This window comes from Zootoca vivipara, chromosome 1 (genome assembly GCF_963506605.1).
Source record: "Zootoca vivipara chromosome 1, rZooViv1.1, whole genome shotgun sequence".
Classification (NCBI taxonomy): domain Eukaryota; kingdom Metazoa; phylum Chordata; class Lepidosauria; order Squamata; family Lacertidae; genus Zootoca; species Zootoca vivipara.
Window position 1 is genome coordinate 49,268,563 of NC_083276.1, and position 22,391 is coordinate 49,290,953.

General features: G+C 43.6%; 1 protein-coding gene across 1 annotated transcript in view; it reads right to left on the bottom strand.

Annotated features, from left to right (window-relative positions):
• Positions 1-22,391, bottom strand: part of CSTPP1 (centriolar satellite-associated tubulin polyglutamylase complex regulator 1) — a 117,411-nt gene that overhangs the window by 19,045 nt on the left and 75,975 nt on the right. Inside the window, exon 4 of the mRNA XM_035115058.2 lies at positions 1,617-1,701. Within this exon, the coding sequence (XP_034970949.2) occupies positions 1,617-1,701 (85 nt within the window). The remainder of the gene's footprint in view (positions 1-1,616; positions 1,702-22,391) is intronic.

Genomic DNA, 22,391 nt, shown 5'->3' on the forward strand with positions numbered 1-22,391 from the left:
ATTGTTTCCCAGAATCATTTTATTTTTTTATAGTTCTGCCACATGTGGATCATGTGCCATCTCTGCATCTCCAACAAATGCTTGACCTGGTTTTATACATTTTAGCAAGTTTTGAAGGTGTTAGATACCAACAGTAAAGCATTTTAATGAAATTCTCTTTCAGGTTATAGCATTCAGTGAACTTCAAGTCACTTTGCAAACTGAACTGAAACACAGCTGACTTGCTCACTTGGTTAAAGTCAGCTGGTGAGTTCATTGGATTAATACCCAGGTTTCACAGGCCAGCTTTTAATACTCTGCTAACTGGCTCTTGATTAAACCAGCAGTGACAATAAAGGTGATATGTGCCTTCCCCTTCTACTTTTGCACGTTGAGTAAGATGCTAGAGCAATGCAGAAAGTGTCTCATGATGCATAGAGCCTGCTGCAGCAGGCAAACTTTTACTCCCTGTCTTGTCAATTCCCTTTCAACTGGGTTCTGGAAAAGCCCTGGTGGTTCCTTGGAGGGTTCTTCATGAGAAGATTAGTAATGGCCAAGAAGCCTCCCTGAAGTTCCTCATTGAATCATAGAATTGTCAAGTTGGAAGGGACCCCAAGGGTCATCTATTCCAACCCCCTACAATGGAGGAATCTCTTGCCTAACATGGGGCTTGAACCCACAACCCTGAGATTAAGAGTCTAAGCTACCTTGACAGTCTTCAGCAGACAAGGCAACATGGAAGCATATTCCTTAAGATAAAACGGTTGAAAACAACTGATCTAGTATGAAACCCTTCCACACTCAGTTTGCATGCTCTTCATGTTCAATGGTTTATTTTATTTATTTAAACAAAATTAATGTACTGCTTGCTTGGCAGAATATCTCTTAAGTGGTTTGAATCTATCAGCACACCAACTGTGACTTGTTTTCAAGCGACTTTACAGATAAATATGCCCATATCTAATTCAACATAGACTCTGCCCCAACTGCGGTATCTAAGCCAGTGATATGTCAGGCTACCCGTTGCCAAAATTGCTTAGATTACTCGATCATTGGATGTCAACAGGATGCCTGGGGAATCTCGCATATCAGTCTGGAGTCCATAAGGGTTTGGAACTGAGACCGGAGGAGCTGTTCCTTGGAAGATTTCAGACTGAAAGTGGATCAAGAATAAAACCCACGACCCCTCCCCCTTCTCCCATAATTTGAACATGAGGTTCAGCTCTGAAACAGATATCTTTACTGTATACTAAGCCAAAATATGCAGTACAAACCCCCAAAGTAAACATATTGCTTATCGCAAATACTGCAATTTTTAGAGACAGTTCAGTATTCATTCTTTGTTTACAAAAGCACTCAAGTTTAAATGGGTACCGACAGCAGTACAGTCAAATGTGAATAATTGCAAGGCTGGGCTTCCCTGCATTGAACGCAGAAGCAGTGATCAGGAAAGACTTGTGTCCCCACGTCTGTGTTTATCATAGGCAACCTGCATCATTCGAGTTGCATATGCACCATGAACAACTGCCAGCGCCAACACCATTTCAGTACAGGCACTTTTCCTACCCAAGTATAAAGCAGGAGCTGACTCTCGCTGTAAGATATAACGCAGATCTAGTTGCTGAAGGAGTGCTCACCTTGCTGCTTTCTGTGTAAGCTCCATGGGGAAGTCAGGGCAAAGCAGCTGCAGGAGGCAGTGGTACTCCTTGGCTGTCAAGAGGTCTGCGACAGAAAGAGAAGGATATTATTACTATTTGTGTTCATTTAGTTTATGAGTCATTTCCCACAACCGTCACAGAACAACTTGCAAAAATTAAAAGAACAATGCAGAGTGGAGTGTTAAAAGGCAACGTCATACAGACAAGAAGTTGGGCAAAGCATAAAAGAGACCCAACCACTAAGGAGTCAGAAGGAAGCAATTTCCATGCCAACCTGTATTCGTCACAATCAGCACCATTTCTGTTTCGCTGCAATTCAGTTTCCAACAAATATTTCTTTATTTACCTCACTGCCTGCTAATTAACTTAAGTTATGTAACTTACCATAACATATGTAACTATTTATGTGACTTGCGCAACTTGCATTTGTTTCAATGTAAAGGAAATGTCATAACAATCTATAATGTCATCAATTACATATCATTTGCATGGGGGGAAGGGACGATGACGTGAAGGAAAACAATGGTGTTAATTCACTTGGCCACAGACAAGCACACCAACTGCAGCAATTTCCGCTTTCTTTTCCATTTTTGCTGGAATACTCCAACATTTACTTTTACATTTTTCTTTATGACATTATTCCAACTAATCAAAGCAGATGAGAGTTTCAAAACCTTGAATCTTTTGTGAGATGAATTCACCCCTTTGCCCCACACAGCTGAAGTATATTCTTTTACCATTTACCATTTATTTATTTAATAAAATTTCCAAATCCTCCTTGACCACCAAAATAATAATAATAGTGTATGCTAGTGATGGCATACAGTGCACAAAGGACTTAGATCATGTTTAGAGTCTGTAGGGAGTTCCAACATTTGGGGAGTGGAACATCTGCTTCCTTAACAGTCTAGACTCTTTGTTTCTTTATCCATAGGCTCCAAATGTTCCTTATTTACTAACACCTCTCCTTCTGCCACCACATTGCTTTCTGCCAAAAAGAAGAATCCAAATTCTTCAAAATAAAAATAAAAATGCATGTATGCAGTTTTCTGAGTTCAGTAACCATATGTCACATTGCTTGACTTAGTATATTTTAAAAGCAAGTTAGTTTTCTTATTACGGGAGCCAGATTTTCTTGCCAACGGAGTATGAACATGGAAAGTGACAATAGGACTTATCTTCAGAGGAAACATCTGGTATAGGTAGGCATTCCAATAGAAAAGTTGTAACAGAAAGGGCTGTAGTTGAATTGTAGATTATTAGAATTCATCTCCCGATACAGCTGGGGGAGAGAGACCCATCTGAAAATCCAGAGAGCTGCTTCCAGCCAATATATACAATATAAAGCTACATTGATCAATGGTCCGACTCAGTAAAACTTGTATCATTTAAAGCACAAAACTTCCCCCAAAGAACCCAGGGAAGTGCAGTTCGCCCTTCACACAATTCCCAGTACCCTTACTGAATGAGAGTTCCCAGGATTCTTGGGGGGGGGGGGTCATGCTTTAAATGTGCTTCACATGCATGTGACATGTACACAAAGTCCTGAGGGACAAATTATGTGTTTCATACAGATATACAGTATGTAAAATTAAACCAATGACCAACTTAAACAGGAAAAGTAATTTCTGGAGAGGCAATCTGGACCAGAAACAATGATGACTAAGCCCTTTCCTGGCCAGCCACTTCCCTGCTTCCAATCTGCCGAGCAGCTTCTCTCCTTTAGGCAGTGAGAATAGCTCAGCTGGTACAGCATGAGACTCTTAATCTCAGGGTTGCAGGTTTGAGCCCCCCATTGGGCAAAAGATTCCTGCATTGCAAGGGGGTTGGACTAGATGACCCTTGTGGTCCCTTCCAACTCTACAATTCTATGATCTTTGAACCCTGTGAGGGTGGGGAGCTGCCCATGATGTGGAGTTGGGAAATGGTGGCCATGGATGGGGTGCACAAACAGACGCTGCAAACTTCTCCGAACCTGACTGCACACTCTTGAAACAGCTTTTCTTATTTTAAAAGGGCTGTGATAGCAACATTACATGCATCTGTGTGTAATGTCTATTTTGGCCCAGTGAAGAGCCAAAAGCCCAGTGAATTAAAAGTTGCTTAAATTTGTTAAAAATCACTGGCAGCGTAACATTCGCTACCACATGCTAGGAAACCCATCCAAGCAACATCTGGCAGCATTAGGAAAGGCAAACAAGATCTAGGGGCATGTATGAAGAAGAATGGAGCATAAACCCACAGGCATTATTACTTTGGCATCTAGCGAGGCAGCTGGATGGCCTCTTTTGTAATTGTGTGCGCGAATCTGGTCGCTATATTAAAGGAAGGCAGGGAGACCAGATCCAAAATACACAAGACAGCCAACCCAATGATTCATCTCTTAGGGAGCTGCTTTGTGAGAGGCTGGCAGAGAACGGCCTCTGTGGCTCAGAAGTGGGGCAGGGGGAGAGACGAAAGAGGTGAAGCTCAGGGAGGTTTATGGGATCTAAGGAGAATGGAAACATACTGATGTCAAAAAGCTGCTCATGATTGCATGTTCCCTGTCCAAAAGCCTGTGGACTGAAGTTAAGGAGAGGACTGGCTGAACAACAGTAATTTTGCTGTATTTCTATATGCAGAAGAATGCAAAGTATGGAAGAAAAGCCAGCAGTAGAACGAGGGCCAGGCTGGAAGCAGGCAAGCAGGATCCAAAGTGAACTCAGCTGGAGGACAGGGCTGGAAGGAACTTGAGTCACTCAGATAGCCCTCTATTCCCTGTCCATTTTCTTACTCCAGTGTTCCATTGATGCAATTGGGATTCAGAGGTCCAGTCATGTGCACAGAATGTTTACATGTGTGCACATGGAGCTAGCCACCTTTCCCTTCTGTCTGCAGTACATGGTCCAAATTTTCATACTAAGTGGGCCACAAGAGTCCTTTGACACAGAATCTGTGGTTCACACACTGCCTTGTCATGTAGGGAGTGGGGGGAGCCAGGGCAAAAATTTTCACACACACACTTCCGGTGCCATTCTGCCCATGTCTGGGCACTGGAAATTGGGCAGCGCCGGCACTGGAAGTCGCTTCTACGCATGTCTGGACATGCGTAGAAGCGACATCCAGTGCCGCACCGCTGCTGATCCTGGATTTTTCAGTCCGGGAGTTGACAACTATGCTCCAGGACCCTGTCTGAACCCCCACATCTCCTCCCCAAAGCCCCCCACCTTGCTTTCACAACTTTGGGAGAGCGGTGTGAGGGCTGTGGATGGGGGGAGAGCATCAAATGTTGCCGAGGGACCACCCTGCTCTAGAGGATCTCTAAGAGCATCTTTTCAGCAGAGGGGCCATAGCATTGGAGTAGGCTGGGAGGTCCTGGAAAACTGATGGGCGCAATGCTATTGGGGTCCTCACCTATATTTCCAGCCTATATTTCACCTATATTTCCACAAATCATGGGATTTCTGTTTCACAATGTACTCTATTATAGTACTCACAATTTCCCCCATTGTTGTTGAGACTTGACATACCCACAGCACAGCCATATATAGATGGAATTTTGAGTTAATTCACAAGAGTCAGAGTACAAGATCCTTCTCATGGATGTTTGGCAGCATTCTGCTTCCCTTCCATTCAACCTGTATTCGCTTATAGCAGGAAATGGAGGGGGGCTGAGATCTCTTCTGCTGCAGATACAGAAGATGGGGATTTCTCCAGCTCTGTTCTCTCTCATGGGGATTGTGTTGTTTGTACTCCAGTTGTCCCTCCAAACTTTCAGTGCTGAATTTTAATCAACAGACATTTCCTGGGTTCCCGTGACTGCTCAAAGCAGCCATGACTCAGGAGCCTGAAAATCTGACACCATCTCAAGGAAGGCGAAAAGGGGGGGGGAGTTCTACTGCTCTAACAAAGTTTATAGAAACAGGTGTGGTTCTGCAGCAGAATCCCCCCAAGCAGCAGCTGTGTGTGTTTATGTATTATCCTATGCTGAATGCTAATTCCTGGGGACTGGTTCTCAGTAAAATGATATCAAAGCACTTTCCTTTAGCTTCATTGCTGTCCCCAGTTTTGAGAGTGTTTTTTTAAAAAAAAATTCTCAGAGGTGTAGAAACTTCTTATTGAGAAAAATGCACACTGGACCTTCTTCTGAGGAGCACAAGTCAACAAAATGCTAAAAGCTCCTTTCTTTATGGATGTGCACAAAAACACTTGCAAGCTGCAGTCCTGCTCTCTTTCCTTGTAAAGTTGTTCTGTGAACTGTCCTGAGACCTCTGGGTATAGTTGTTGTTGTTTAGTCATTTGGTTGTGTCCAACTCTTCGTGACCACATGAACCAGAGCACACCAGGCACTCCTGTCTTCCACTGCCTCCTGCAATTTGCTCAGACTCATGTTCGTAGCTTCAAGAACACTGTCTAACCATCTCATCCTCTGTCGTCCCCTTCTCTTGCGCCCTCAATCCTTCCCAACATCAGGGTCTTTTCCAGGGAGTCTTCTCTTCTCATGAGGTGGCCAAAGTATTGGAGCCTCAGCTTCAGGATCTGTCCTTCCAGTGAGCACTCAGGGCTGATTTCCTTCAGAATGGATAGGTTTGATCTTCTTGCAGTCCATGGGACTCTCAAGAGTCTCCTCCAGCACCATAATTCAAAAGCATTAATTCTTCGGCGATCAGCCTTCTTTATGGTCCAACTCTCACTTCCATACATCACTACTGGGAAAAACATAGCTTTAACTATACGGACCTTTGTTGGCAAGGTGATGTCTCTGCTTTTTAAGATGCTGTCTAGGTTTGTCATTGCTTTTCTCCCAATAAGCAGACGTCTTTTAATTTTGTGACTGCTGTCACCATCTGCAGTGATCATGGAACCCAAGAAAGTAAAATCTCTCACTGCCTCCATTTCTTCCCCTTCTATTTGCCAGGAGGTGATGGGACCAGTGGCCATGATCTTGGTTTTTTTGATGTTGAGCTTCAGACCATATTTTGCACTTTCCTCTTTCACCCTCATTAAAAGGTTCTTTAATTCCTCCTCACTTTCTGCCATCAAGGTTGTGTCATCTGCATATCTGAGGTTGTTGATATTTCTTTGGGCAATCTTAATTCCAGTTTGGGATTCATCCAGCCCAGCCTTTCACATGATGAATTCTGCATATAAGTTAAATAAGCAGGGAGACAATATACAGCCTCGTTGTACTCCTTTCCCAATTGTGAACCATCAGTTGTTCCATATCCAGTTCTAACTGTAGCTTCTTGTCCCACATAGAGATTTCTCAGGAGACAGATGAGGTGATCAGGCACTCCCATTTTTGGGTATAGGGCAATATATAAATTCAATAAACAACAACAAAGTAACCAGTAAGAAATTATAAACTCTGCACTGAGAGACTTTGCTTGGTGGGGAAATGGGTGCATCCCTCTTTTCTTCCACCACACAAATACCATCATGTGTGATCTTGCTTAATTTGGGGGGTGGGGGTGCGGTGGAGAAATGTGACATGGTGGAAGGGAAGCAAGCACCTCACTTCATCATAGGAGATGAGAGGATAGAAGCTGCTCCATCCCACCACATGAACACTCTTGCCAGTCCTTTTCATGCCTGCAATGGATCACTGCCTACATATTTCCACACTTTTAATTTGCAGAGAGGAGGTCTAGGAAACTTATTTTTTCACTATCTCAGGCCAGATTCCTTTAAAAGCAATACACGTTTCTGTGGTCCTTGCATAATTATTTATGGAACGTTAATTGTATTGGGAGTATCCACAGAAACACTGAACACGATGTCTTGTGTCCTGTGCCGAGCATCCTTGATTTTAAGGCAGCTGAAACTAAACCACTATATATTCCAGTTCAACTGCAAAATGTGATTTTTTACATCAGGCTAACCCTGGTAAGTTCAGGAACACTATCTCTCTTTGCATCTGATCATCCTACCTAAACAGGTCTAGTCGCTCTGCTCATTTCAGGTACTCAGTACATGTACCCTGGAGATAGTCAGGTTTTTACTGTCATGATTCAGATACGAATGAAGCACACACAAATTTGAGGTATCACACTACATAATATTGCATCGGGAGATGCTACAGTAATCATGGCAAAACCACAGGTTTACCCTATTATATTTTACAGCAGTTAAAGATACTTGTAAAACTTTTTTTTGTCTTGTGAAAATTATCTAGGATAAAGTCATCACTCACTGTTCAATTATTCTGCAAAGCTAAGAGCATGATACAATTTATGACTGCAAATAAAGTTAGCTATACAGCTGCAGGTGAATTCCACATGGATTTTCATCCTTCGCAGTAATCTGCATCGTTATTAAGAGATATATGATAAAGTCCCAGTTGTTATTGCAAAAAGGAAAGATGGCCAGATGTTTTCCTTATATCTTCAGGTCATGTTCAACCTGCTGCCTATCATTTAATAAGAAGACGGAAGGGGTGTAGGCATCTCTACTGATGTAAGTAATAAAGCTTCACTATGTTCAAAGATAAGTAAACATGATTCTTCACTGTGTCATCTGTGGATAGACTTTTGTCATGCCTAAATTGCACCTAAATAAACTAAGGCAGAAATTCACTTGCATTGAATTGTGAGCATTGCTATGCTTTGTTTTCTTCTCTTAGCCAGAAAGCACCATTTGTTGCCACCATTCCACATTTCTTCTGACCAAGATTTCACAATTACCCATTGAATAATTCTGGTATTCTGGTCATTTTGTGAACATTAGAAGAGAGCTCCACTGGAGATAATGATGCAGTAACAACCACTGATATACCTGATGAACTGGTATATCTTATTGATATGCTGCAACATGCTGCAACATTTATGAAACCTATATATTGATAGGCAGTCTTGATGGTTTTTAATTCTGCATGTAAGTCATTTGGATACATTTTGTGTGAGGCAAGAACTAAACGAATAAATTAATAATAATGACAACAACATAATCATAAGTAGAAAATCTTCCTACTGGATATTCCTACTCATTATCCCACTGGAAATTCCATTTCACCAGTGAGCTGCAGCCTCACTGGTGTTAGCTTCAAGGGCATAAGATTGTATTTACTCACATTCTTCTCCATCTGGTATAGCCTAGGCAAGTTGGCAACCTGCTCCAAGGAGGTCATCAAGAATTGTCCTTGGCTGAGCATTTGTTCCCCCCCCCTTCTCCCTCCCTCCTTGGCTCCAACTCATTTGCACACCCAACAGTTTGTTGATATACTATGGAATTTCCTGGTGTGCTATCTCCTCTGTCTGTTGGTGGCTGCAGATTCTAGCCCCAAAGCCACTGAGTTCTCGCTTGTCCCCATGTCCTCACCACTGTCCCTGCAGGGCTCCTGGTAAGGACCCTGCCATACTCAGAACATGGGATAGGTCTTACCACTCAGTCATATCATTTTCTCTGCTAATTGCTCATTACACAAGAAGAGATCACCAGCGCCCTTATGAGAGGTCTACTATTTGCTGTGATTACTGCTTTTCAGTTAACTATGGTGAAGTCACGGAGGTCCATGTGGGAAAATATCAGTCGCCCATTGGCCTGTCCAGTCTGCCAAGAGCTGCTGTGAATAAACAGAGGTGGCTTGGGTACATCATAACCACAATTCTCCTTCCTGTCTCTTGGGCACTGAGGCTACAATCCAGGCCACAGTCAAGTCAACAGGACTCACTGTTGTTCTACAGGGAGAGAGGTTGCTGGATGAATTAAGATATTGGCTGCCACAAATTACCAGTTTAAATGTTTACTCAAAAACACACATTTGTGATACATACAATAGGCAAGTCAAAACATAAAGCATTCTGCCCTATCCCCCAAGCCTCTGATACCACCCATGAACTCCAAAGACATGGAGTCAAGTTGAAATATTGAAGTCTGAGTGCTATCTAGGTTCTTCTTCTTTTTTAGCAAAACATGATTCTTAGTCATTCTGCTGCATGGAGACTGTTTTAAAGCAGATATCTCATGTTCCTGTCATGAAGCACACATAATCCTAACTAAGGCCAGAGCTTTTGTTTGAACTGTGAGTCCACAGGAAACCTGGCATGCTTAATTTACAGACATGTGCAGGATTCCATAGATTACACTTAATTTCTCATACAGGCTGGTGACAATCTGAACATCTGCCACAACTTTAGTGTATGTGAGACAAAAACTTAATTCCTTGGAAGAAACAAATTTCACAAGTGCTTAAAGAACAGTACTTGTGCCAAGTCCATTTCCAGGAACAATTGGAAGTGCTGGTGGTTGACTTTTAAAGTCCTAAATGGCTTGGGTCCTGGGTACCTAAAGGACTGCCTTCTCCAACGTAAGGCTGCTTGTACATGGGGATAACCTTCAGAGGTCTCCTCCTGGAACCTCCACCATCTGAAGTGGGGCATGTTGTGACAGGTGGAAGGGCTGTCGCAGTGGTGGGGCATTGCTCTCCCCTAGGAGGGTTGACTAGTGCCTACACTGGTGTCTTTTCAGTGCCCAGCAAATAACATTTTGTGCTCCTAGGCCTTTTAACTTTCAATTTTACCTGTTCTGTTTTATGCTGATTTTATCTGGGTTTCACACAGTTTTACTTCATTGTATTTCAACCTGCTACGGGTGGGTTGTTGTTTCTTAGAGTGGCATGTACCGTACATTTTTTCAAAAAGCACACACAAGAATAATAATGAAGTGAGTTTGCAAGGGCATACACAGAATATAACTTACATCACCATCTGTACTGCAGTTATTTATTATGAAGACTTAAGACCTGCATTAAGACTATGCAAAAACTCTGGTGTGCTTTTGAGTGGGAACTCTTTCTATCCTTCAATGAGAGGTCACATCCAGCACCTGAACCTGAGACCTCCTGCAGGTGAACTTGTGCTGTTCCAACCATCTAGCGCTTTATATGCAACTTGCTTCCTCATGGTGCATTTGGTTGGTCTGTAGCTAGCAGATGACAAATGTCCCGTAATGTGTCCTCATAGAATCATAGAGTTGGAAGAGACCACAAGGGCCATCCAGTCCAACCCCCTGCCAAGCAGCTCCTCTTCCTATCTTCTGCTGTGATTGAGTGATTAGAGAGCTGCTGTGAGACCTGTGAGTTCTGGATTTGTCCACTTTCATCCCTCCAACAAAGCACACCTTTTGTTTCTTACATAAATGCAAGAAGTGAATTTGGCTTTAATTTTATCATTCTTCCTGGCTGGGTTTGAATCCACATTGCCTGTTTTCCATACCTTTGCTCTGATTAGTAAACAAGCCTTGTTTGCTCCCATGAGAATGTAGTTGTGGCTTCCTTCATTGTCTGTCCTCATTCCACCCTTGTCCGGTCAACTTTCTCCCCAGATAGTTATTGCTTCCCCAGGGGGACTTGAACCCTGACCCAGAAAGCCAGTATTTGCTATAACATGAAAACATTGAAATACTCAATTGGCTAATGAAAATGATTAATCTGCTACAGAAGACTGATTTACCTCCCCCATGGGATCTCAACTCTTGAATTATGGCAAACCTTTGTATCTTATCATTCCACAAAACTCTTTTTTTATATATATTTTTGCAGAGCTTTTGGATCTGATTGTCAATAGCATCCTTTGGCTTAAGAGATATGATGCACATTTTTTTTTGTATTCTTCCACTGTTGTTATTGGATACCATTTTGTGATTTCTTGGCTGCTGCTGGAAACAGGATATTGGGTTAGATGAACCAGGACAGCTCTTCTTACGTTCTTAAACTCAAGGAAGCTGCAGATCCCAGTAAGCGCTGCAAACGTCTGGCTCAGAGAAAAGCAGCACCTGTTGAGAACTGGTACTAGCTTTCCATGACAAAAGAGTGAAGTCTAACTGGGCACAGCTAACGTACATGACCTTAAAGCACATTCAGATACTATGGACAAACCGTGGTGAGAAATGCACTCCGTATGTAAGAACAAAAGAAGAGCCCAGCTGGAGCAGGTCAAAGGCCCATCTGGTCCAGTATCCTGCTCTCATAGTGGCCAACCAGATACCCATTGCAAGCCCACCAGCAGAACCTGAGTGCAACAGCACTCTCCCCACTTCTGATTCCCAGCAACTGGTATACTGGGACATGCTGCCTGTGGCAATGGAAACAGACCATAGCCACCATGGCTAGTAGCTCTCACTAACCTTAAGCTCCATGAATTTGTCTCATTCTCTTTCAGTGCCATCCAAGTTGGTGGCTATTCCTACATCCCGTGGGAACGAATGCCATACTTTAGCTATGCACTGTGTGAAGAAGTACCTCCTTTTGCCTGTCCTGAATCATCCAACATTCAGCTTCATTGGGAGACCCACAGATTTCAGTATTACGAGACAGAGAGATTAGTTCCCAATTCTGATGGGAGGTAAACTATAGTTAACAGTTGCCTAATCTGGATATCACTTTAAAATATTGTTACCTTGAAGCAGAAAACACTGGAAGGAATTGGATCATGCAAGGTGGGGGGAGGAAAAAAATGAAAAGCAGGGGAGCATATCTAATGGGCCAAACCATGGTGTTTGAATTGAACTGGTGTGTGTGTGTGTGTGTGTGTGTGTGTGTGTGTGTGAATCAGGCATCCCCAAACTGCAGCCCTCCAGATGTTTTGGCCTACAACTCCCATGATCCCTAGCTAACAGGACCAGTGGTCAGGGATGATGGGGATTGTAGTCCAAAACATCTGGAGGGCCAAAGTTTGGGGAAGCCTGGTGTAAATCAACCTACAGGGAAAGAAATGGGGGCCTATAGCACAAAGCAGAAAACACTGGGTTGGGGAGATTATTTTAATTTAATCAAAGTGTTAGGGATTAGATGTGGATCCACAGTTCATTGTTTATATACTTTGTTGTTGAGTGATTTTATGAGCTATCGGCAGATCTCTTTCTGCTGGATGGAGTTTTGTTTAAATGAAAGATGTGAATAAAATATATGGACTATTCCTGTGACTAATTTGCTTTTTGAATGTCAAGGCCAGTTCTAAAATAAATAAGAACCAGGGACAGATAGTACATTTGTGGTGCTTTTAAGAACCGATTTCCTCATTTTCCAAACACACAGAAACAGAAACAGCAGTCCTTAATTATTCCCACTACTGAGATTGAAGATTAAACCGGGACAAACATTCAGAGGAATAATGCAGACAATGTTCCAGAAAATACACATACTAGCCAACTTTGCAGTTGATATCTAAATGACTAGAGACTTCAACTTAAGAGGTAAAGACCACCTTGGCTACCTTCCAGTATGATGATGGAAAGAGCTGCTATCAAGCAAAGACATGGTTTGCATGCATGCATACATCATTTTATTTGTATGTTGCCTTTCCATACTTAAAACCATGCTCAAGGTAGCTTAGAACATTTAAAAAATTACATGATTACAAACATAACAAAAGTAGTCATAAACAATAAATAAACATAAAAAATACACAACCAATCAATTTCCACATAAATCATAAAGACTAAAAGAAACATACAAAGAATATCTATGACAGCAACAACAGCACCAACCTTGCAGAAATAGCTTGTTTTGATGAAAGCATTACTCCAGTAGGAAAATGCCATTTGTAAACATCCCATAATAGCCAGCACCCTTAAGTCCAACATGTTTGCTTTACTCCTAGTTTAGAGGTGCCAAAACATAAGAGGTAGATTCAAGGCACTCAATTGGCATCTGAAAGTTGCATCCACTCTTAGTCCTACACAACGTAGACCCACTGAAATTAGTGGACATTACTAATTTCTGGAGGAGACTCTTGAGAGTCCCATGGACTGCAAGAAGATCAAACCTATCCATTCTTAAGGAAATCAGCCCTGAGTGCTCACTGGAAGGACAGATTGTGAAGCTGAGGCTCCAATACTTTGGCCACCTCATGAGAAGAGAAGAATCCTTGGAAAAGACCCTGATGTTGGGAAAGATGGAGGGCACTAGGAGAAGGGGATGACAGAGGACGAGATGGTTGGACAGTGTTATCGAAGCTACAAACATGAGTTTGACCAAACTGCGGGAGGCAGTGGAAGACAGGAGTGCCTGGCGTGCTCTGGTCCACGGGGTCACGAAGAGTCGGACACTAATTTAGGTCTATTCATTTCAATGGGTTTGCTCAGAGTAGGACTAACATTAGATACAACCCAGAGTATCCCTTCTCTTTTCGTTCTTTGTACATTCTAAGACATATGCCTGTATTTCCCGCTTATCCTGCAAAACAGCTTAAGGAATATTGGAGATGGATAAGGAAGAAGACAGATAAATGTGGGGACCAAACAACTCCCCTCGGTGAACTGGCTACCAGTTTCTGACTCTTGTTTTAATGCAACATTATTCATTTAATTTTGTTTATTAAATTTATATCCCACCCTTTCTCTCAAAGGAGCTTTTATTTCATTGTTGTTGTTTCGTTTAAAAAACAGGATATACTGTGTGTCTGGCCTAGTTCCAATAGGACATATTTCCTTAATGGGAGTCCTAGCAGCAATTCCCATGGGGCGAAAACATTACATCTGACTACTAAGTTTTGGCAAGAAGGCCAATGTTTCTGCTCAATAATAATAATGCTTGCTCAGGGCAAGAGCTTAAGGATCATTATGTACTATAACTGCGTCATGAAGCTTCTTGACCCCGCTAGTCTGGAGCAGTGCCTTTGGCCCAACGTGTAATTATGAGGTCTTAGAAGTGGAGACTTGGCAATACAATATTATCCTGCAAAGACAAGGAAATTAAACCTCCCAGATATCCCTTCATAACATCAAGGATGAATCTTCAGCCAACATCCGCTAAAAAGAAGAAAATAAACAAAAACTGCAATTAAAAGAAACCAGAGCTAACGTGATACCATCTTTAAACCATCCCATTATGTAGATTGTAGATGATTTTGGGGTACAATCTGCTCTACCACCATGCTATTAACAAAAGGGCCGGACTGCATCCTAAGAGGAGGAAAGTGGCAAGTGAAGAGACTTATTCTCACCCATCAGTGGAGATGTAAGCAGCAGCACAGAAAACACTTGAAGCCAATTACAATATGAATGAACAAGGGCAACAATTATAAATGGTGATACACTGCAAAATTAGCTGGAGTGCACACAGCACCATGAATACACTGTGTGCCCTGGAGAGTGGGGGGGGGGCGACCCAAGGAAACTCTCCTTTATAAGGGAATGTTTTGGCTTCAGTCCTGGGATCATTCTCTCCTTTTAAACTGCTACAAGAACAGCCCTTCCTTTAATATGACAAGAAAGTGAGTAAGCTTCCCCCTGGACCTCTGTTTTCATACAATCCCTCCATCCCAGTTAATGTTTCTGCTAATGAAAGTGATACAGCAAGTGTAATTTATCCAAGATGCAAGGGCCATTTCCTAAACCTCAACTGATGTCTAATTCAGGTGGTTATTAACCAATGTATAGAAATTAACCAATGTATAGAAATTAGCTGGAAAGGTGATATACTGTTGCATAGAATGACTGAAATGGGCCCTTTTCTTAGCATTTGGAGGAATTAAATATAGCCTTTTACAATGTGCATTCTAATGGTATTTCTCTCACATACCACTGTGTTCCGTTGTTGCTCTAGGAAGCATATGTGCTGAAGTATACATAGATATACAGTATTTTTAGCAGTATACAGGTAATTGTCAATCAAAGCCAGTGATGGCAGCTCCAAACCCCTAGGACAATAGGTACCGGTATTTATTCTGTAAAGTGCTACACTTGCCAGAGAAACAACATTTTTAGGTCTTTTTACTTCTCCCTACTCTATCATCAAAGCAACTCATTTTCTATGAACTGCAATGGTTCTCCTCACAAAGCAGCAATTCAGAATTAATTCATTCTTCAGTTATTCACCACCCAGAAGGTGGTGCTGGAAGACTACTGTTTTACCCAGTGGCCTTTGGCCTACAGGGTGCAACAAGGATCCATGTTGTTCCCCATATTTTTTAACACTGACATGGAACCACCAGGACAGCGTTTCTCAACCGCTGTTCCGCGGCACACTACTGTGCCGCGAGAAGCTGGCTGGTGTGCCGTGACGTGAGAAGGGCGATTTTGCAGCATCATGGTCCCCTTTCGCTCTAGCTGCAGGAAGCCGGCCAGAGCCTCCCCCTTTTTTTTGCAAATAAATTTTGGGAGGGAGACTGAGGGAAAGCCGCCCGCTTCTCTCTCACGCCGCTTTACGGCTGCTGAAAAACCCCCTGAGAGAGAGCAGCGCCGCCGTACAGCGCCCAGGCTCCCTCCTCTCCCAAGGTAAAGGGATCCGCTGCCGAGAGTGGGAGGGGGGAGAGGGGGCGGGGGGAAGGAGGAGCGCAGGCGAGAGCTGGTGGGCAGAAAAGTTGGCCAAGTCGCGGCAGGCGCGCGGGGGCGAGCGCGCAGGTAGCGGCTCGCGAACTGCGACGCGCCAACCCGGCAGCAGAGAGCTAGAGCGCGCGAGGAGGGAGCGCGCGCAGGCGCCGCCACCGCTCTTCCAGCCCAGCTGCCATTCTCCCAACACTAAGCGCTCCCCTCTCCCCTCCTTCCTTTTATCCCACACCCCCATCTTTGCCTCACTTTCTCCCGCCCTGCCCGTGGCCGCAATGAGCTTGGCACACCACCATTAAAAAAGTTTAAAAAATTAACTCTGTGCCGCCCTATATTATAATTATGACTGTAAGAAACACTTGCCAAATATTGCTTTCCGGTGTATTGGCGGCCGCCAGGCTCGTTTGCACTGAGCTTTGGGAAAGAGGAGGAGAAATATTGTTTTCCGGTGGGTCACTGATAAGGATTGGCGGCCGCCAGGCTCGTTTGCATTGAGCTTTGGGAAAAAGGAGGGGAAATATTGCTTTCCGGCGGGTCAGTGTTGTGTATTGGCGGCCGCCAGGCACGTGACAATGCAAATCGCCCTTCTCGTCGCCGCACGTCGCGGCACACTAGTGTGCCGCGGAACAGTGGTTGAGAAACGCTGTCCTAGACATCTCTCCCAGCCTCCCTTCAGCCAGCTTATCCTCAAGGCAGAATCACCAGCAGCCTATCTTGGTATCTCGGGCACATACAAGCATACCGTACCGTAGTTCCTTCTCCACTTTCTGGTACCAGCATCTCCTAATTCTGCTGTTCCTAAAAACTAAGCCTCCTTTATTCATTTGCATTCTAATGGTCAGTTCTTTTGATGCTTTGAAATATTAATGGTTAATCCCACCAGCCATGTGTCACCTGACAAAGGAGTATGCCTGACTTCATCAACACTTGTTGATTGACTAGGATTAACGGCTAGTACACCTTAGGCGTTTACCTAGGTTAATTAACTCTTCACATGCTAATTGCTGATGTTCAGAAGTAGGTCCACACACACACCTCGATACATAGGGACCTACACATTCTTTACACGTAACCGCTGTTAGAATCATAAAGTTGGATGGAAGGGCCCCAAGGGTCATCTAGCCCAACCCCCTGTAATGCAGGAATCTCAGCAAAATCATCCATGACAGGCGGTCATCCAACCTCTGTTTAATAATGTCCAAGGAAGGAGAGGCTGGCAACATCAACCCTGCTATGTGGAAATCCACAGGACCTGGAGACAGACAATCAGGTCATGCATCCATAGCAGTGACCAGAGGAGGAATGACTACTGGGGAGGTGTGCAGAGAGAAGAAACATCATGGTGCATCCGCAGCAGCACAGCTGGACACCTTCATCTGCCCTGGCTGCAACAAAACATGTCCCTCCAATATCGATCTCTACAGCCACAGCAAGTGCTGCAACCTTCCAACTGTTTGACTTTACCCCCAAAGGTCCATTCCTCCATTATTTCCCAAGGCAGACAAACAACTATTGAACACCTCAAACCCTTTACATTACCCACTTCTAATACACACACAGACTGTCTTATAACATATCCCAGTTATAACATACAAGTTCTAATTAAATCCTAATATTTACAAAACCTAAACATTTAGCACCATATATCTATTACAATATGATATAGGCTTTCCATAGACACCAATATGTGCAGTGGCCTGATTAGCAGATTTCCTTCACCTCACAAAAAGAGCTGAAGAGTCTGAACTAGCCTATGAATCACTAAAATCTAGTTAAGTAATAACCAGATGTAAAAGGAGAAGGGAACTACCCTGTACATAGACATGAGAGAAGCATTAAAGACATTTTTACTAGGCTAATATTAGGTTACCCTGTCTGAGATTAGGACTAAATATAACCCAAGCATTTAATCACTGTAATAACACCCTAGGTGCTTGCATTTTAAACGACACATCACATTGTCAAAACAACAGTCTACTACAGTTCACATGTTTAGGGGATATATTTCTACTATTGAACAGTACTGTATTGAGTTTTAAAATGCCTTCACTGGTATTAGTAGTTTATTGAAATACTAATGGTATGTTTTACGGACTGACTAGGTGAGAAACTATGAATTAAATACAATTCAGTGAGGATCTCACATCATGACATACAGGCAGAAAATGGAACTCTAAACAAGATCAAAAAGTTTTAAATGCGTAACCACTCCTATAAAAACATTATTAGGTCTTGTGTCCCACAAGAGCTGGATCATAAAGAAGGCTGATCGCCGAAGAATTGATGCTTTTGAATTATGGTGCTGGAGGAGACTCTTGAGAGTCCCATGGACTGCAAGAAGATCAAACCTCTCCATTCTGAAGGAAATCAGCCCTGAGTGCTCACTGGAAGGACAGATCCTGAAACTGAGGCTCCAATACTTTGGCCACCTCAGGAGAAGAGAAGACTCCCTGAAAAAGACCCTGATGTTGGGAAAGATTGAGGGCACTAGGAGAAGGGGACGACAGAGGACGAGATGGTTGGACAGTGTTCTCGAAGCTACAAACATGAGTCTGACCAAGCTGCGGGAGGCAGTTGAAGACAGGAGTGCCTGGCGTGCTCTGGTCATGGGATCACGAAGTCGGACACGACTAAACGACTAAACAACAGTCCCGCAATAAATTGTGAACTATTAACGATGTATATTATTTGTACATGCTTTGTACTGCAGAAACACAATTCTTAGATAGTTGGTTTCTCAAAAGGCCCAACTCATAGTCACCAAGGTATACCTCACCTATTCTGAAATCAGTAAGTATCTTATGTTCATCTTTGTGGAACAGGAGACTAGAGAAGGGTGAACTGAAAACTGCTCATCTTGAAAACCAGTTTTGCCAATTTGACATCAAGGCTCCTTGGGAGGGAATTCCTGTTCAGGATAACACTCAATGAAGCCCAGTTTCCTTCTGCACCAGCCTCCTCTGGTCCCCACAGGGGGAAAGCTTACTTTGGAGGCTAGGGCAGGGCATTAGACAGCAGGTCCTTTAGACTCCCCTCCCTCCCCTGAACTTCCTTGGAAACTGAAAATAACACAGGCTGTGTAGAGACAACTTTAGTATCTTCTTCCAGTTAGTTTCATGGAGGCTGAACTTCAACTTCCATCATCCCTAGTGGAAACACCAGTATTAGGTGTCTCCTATCTTGAACGCCCTCACCTGCTCCCTTGTGCGGTCCTCCAAGATCATTTTTCTTGCCCTTGGGAGTCAGGAAGGACTACTATGCTTTCTAACCCACCCATGTTCTGCTTGATTTTCAACCCCACTCCTTGATTTCTTGCAACATCCCTACAAGAGAGATGCTCACTTTTTAAATTGGTTGGGATTCACAGAGCTATCATAGTGTAAATCAAGCAGAGAGAAAGCTGCTTACAAGACTTCCTCTTGCTGCAGAGTTCCAGCATCACAGCGTCACTCAGAGGCACTCACAAATGTGAGTTATCCCTCTCTCTATTTCTTCCTTCCTTCCCTCCCTCTTCCATCCTTAATAAAATATGGGGGGGGCAGGTAAGCCCCACATAGAAAGCCCATCAACATGGGGGGTGACTCTTTCAAATACGGTATTTACCAGTAATTGGGGGGGAGGCACCTAGGCCTCTAGGAGTTGGCTGCTATGCCTAGGACAATTCAAGAAAGCAGAATGATGCATATGCTATGGTAATATGTCAATAGAATCATAGAATTGTAGTCGGGAGGGACCACAAGGGTCATCTAGTTCAACCCCCTGCAATACAGGAATTTTTCCCCAAGGTGGGGCTTGAACCCACAACATGGTTGAAATATTATGCTGATATGCAGCAACGCCTCGGAGCCGTCGTGACTGCGGCTGTGCCTTGCCTCGCCCTCACCCGCCCTGCCACCCCCCCTCGCCTGCCTGACCCTCCCGTCGTCTCCAGCCAAGCAGGGTAGCCGCTGACGCTGCCAGCCCCAGAAGCACAAGGTGGCCGCTGCCGCGATGTTGTCGGGCCCGCTGGCCCTGTAGCCCTGCCCACGTTCCCACTTTGTGACCCCTCCGCTCCCATGCCTTGGCCCCACCCCTGAACGACCATGGCTTGCCCCCCCCCCAGTTTTGATCCTGGGTACGCCCCTGGAACTAGCCATAAGCTGTGTGGATTGTGACTGTGAAGTGTGGCTTTGGTTTTGTGGCGTGGAAAGTATGTCATAGCCTCAAGGGAAAGGGCAGCAATGTTTTGACAACTTTTTTGGCAAAGATGGGAGTGTATGAAGTGAAATGTGATATTCTATTGATGTGTTTGATTTTCCAGAACAATAGCTTAGTACAGTGGTTTTCTAACTATGGGCCAGGAAATGCCAGGCTTCCTTGGAAGTGGTTCTTCAATTAAAAGATAAATAATAGCAGGCAACCATTTGTGAAATACGGCACACCCACTGCTATCTATCTTTCCCTGCAATTCATAGCCACAACGGGGAGCATTAGGTATGCTCTGAAGTGTTCTCTCAAGTTTGCATTGGGCAATAACAAGGTTAATAGGCCTGGTCATTACTCTATGTGGACCCAAAATCCTTTGACACACACAAACATCTATGGCAGACATACAGAGGTTCCTCAGCAAACGGAAGGGGAAAGGAGATATTTACTGTAAAATACTATACGGGCAATTCCAAAACAGTATTGGCTAGAGCAGGGATGGGACATCTATGGCCCAGCAGATGGTGTTGGGACTCAAGTTCTCATAAGCCTCCAGCCAGCATGGCCAATGGGCAAGGATTATGGGAATTGTGGTCCAACAACATCTGGCAAGGCAATGGTGTGATTCAGTATGACTTTCAACATGTCTGCAGATGTCTTACATTCTGTAGTATTAGATGCCTAAGGAATATTTTTTGATTATTTAGCAATAAATAATTCACTTTAAGAGCCAATGGTCTCTCTAGCTTAATGTTATGCAATGAGGATGGACCACTTCCAATTAAAAAAATGGAAACAGTAGGCATACACATCTGAGATGGGATGTTACCATAGCATCACAGCATCACTGGAGAACACTCTCATCGCCATCGATCCCTTCCAGTCATCCTATGTTTGAGGATCTTCTACAACACAATAGATATGCAGAATGAATATACTAGTGTGCTGAAGAGACAGGGTACAGACTGTATGGGCACCGCAGGTACACATGCATTCCTTGTTGCCAAAAGAAGAGTTTGCGCACAAATTCAGCACTGAGAGTTCAGAAGCAGACTAAGATAGCACTTCCTGTGTCGGGCTTTAAGCTGGTCACACAGACAGCCTTCCGAAGATATATTTTCCTAAACCAGAATACATAATTAGCATCTGCTAAAGCTGTATGGGGCGGGGGGCGGTGAGACTTTAAAGCAATGCTACATGATACTGCATCTAAAAGTGCTCCTGTTCCAGGCTTCGTAATGAGTAGAGGATGAAAAGCAATATTTTCTCTTCATGTGGAGCTCAGTAAAGAAAGTTCCAGGCTGCCACACACAACTTCTTTAATAATGCAACCCAGTGCCTTTGATTCCAGGAACATGGTGAAGAATAAACAACCTATTAATCTGAGTTTTCTAGTTTGCCTCAAAGTACAAAGCAGCAGTGAATAAACCTCTTGGCTAAACCAAATGTACTGAAATACAAAGTCGCTTCCCCCCCCCCCGAATTACTCACAGGGAAATAAAACAGAAATGGCTTTAATGACGGCTGCTCAGTTACAGAGGGTGCAAAGTAGTCTGAACAGAGCTTTTTTGTGTTTTCACATGAAAGCACTTTGATATAACCGGATACACTCAAGCCAATTATGAAAGGTGCAATGCTATCCAACCCAACGAGTGAGAATCATCAGCTTAGCCAGTTCTCAGTGTAGCGTCACTCCACGGAGGGAGGCAGCAATCATTTTGTGTGCTTCACATTCTCAGGGATTTATTTGTCTTGGATGGCTCTGCAATGGCCTGCAAATGAATTATACAGTTTTGGATCCCACCAATACAAGACTATGCATTTTGCTCTCTGCTGTGCCACTACAAGTGAAGCCAGCTGAGGGACTGTAACAATTAAGTTATCCTGAAATACATTTGTGGTGAAAACATGTGCCCCCTATAATTGTTGAACGGCCAAAGTCTCTTGCCCCTAGGCACAATAACACAGCCATCTTGCTGCAATCCATGGTTTGGAGAATGAGTGTGTCTGCTTTTCATGCATTTGAATACTAGTAGGGTATGAACCTTCAATACCCTCCTGTTCTTAATCAATTTCAACAGAACAGAGAGCACAATGGTACAATAAAACTGACAGCAACTAAGGTTGCAATCCTATGCACACTTACTTAAGAGTAAGTATTGTGATAAATTTTTCAGGGTGAGGCTTACCTGCAGGCCCCCCCCCATATTTTTATCAAGTTGACCTGCTTGGTTCTGAGTTTATATGGGACTCCCTGGCTATCTCCGTATCCAAGCATCAGTCTGGATAAGGTCGAGGTGCCAGGAAGCCGAGATGCCAGGGAAG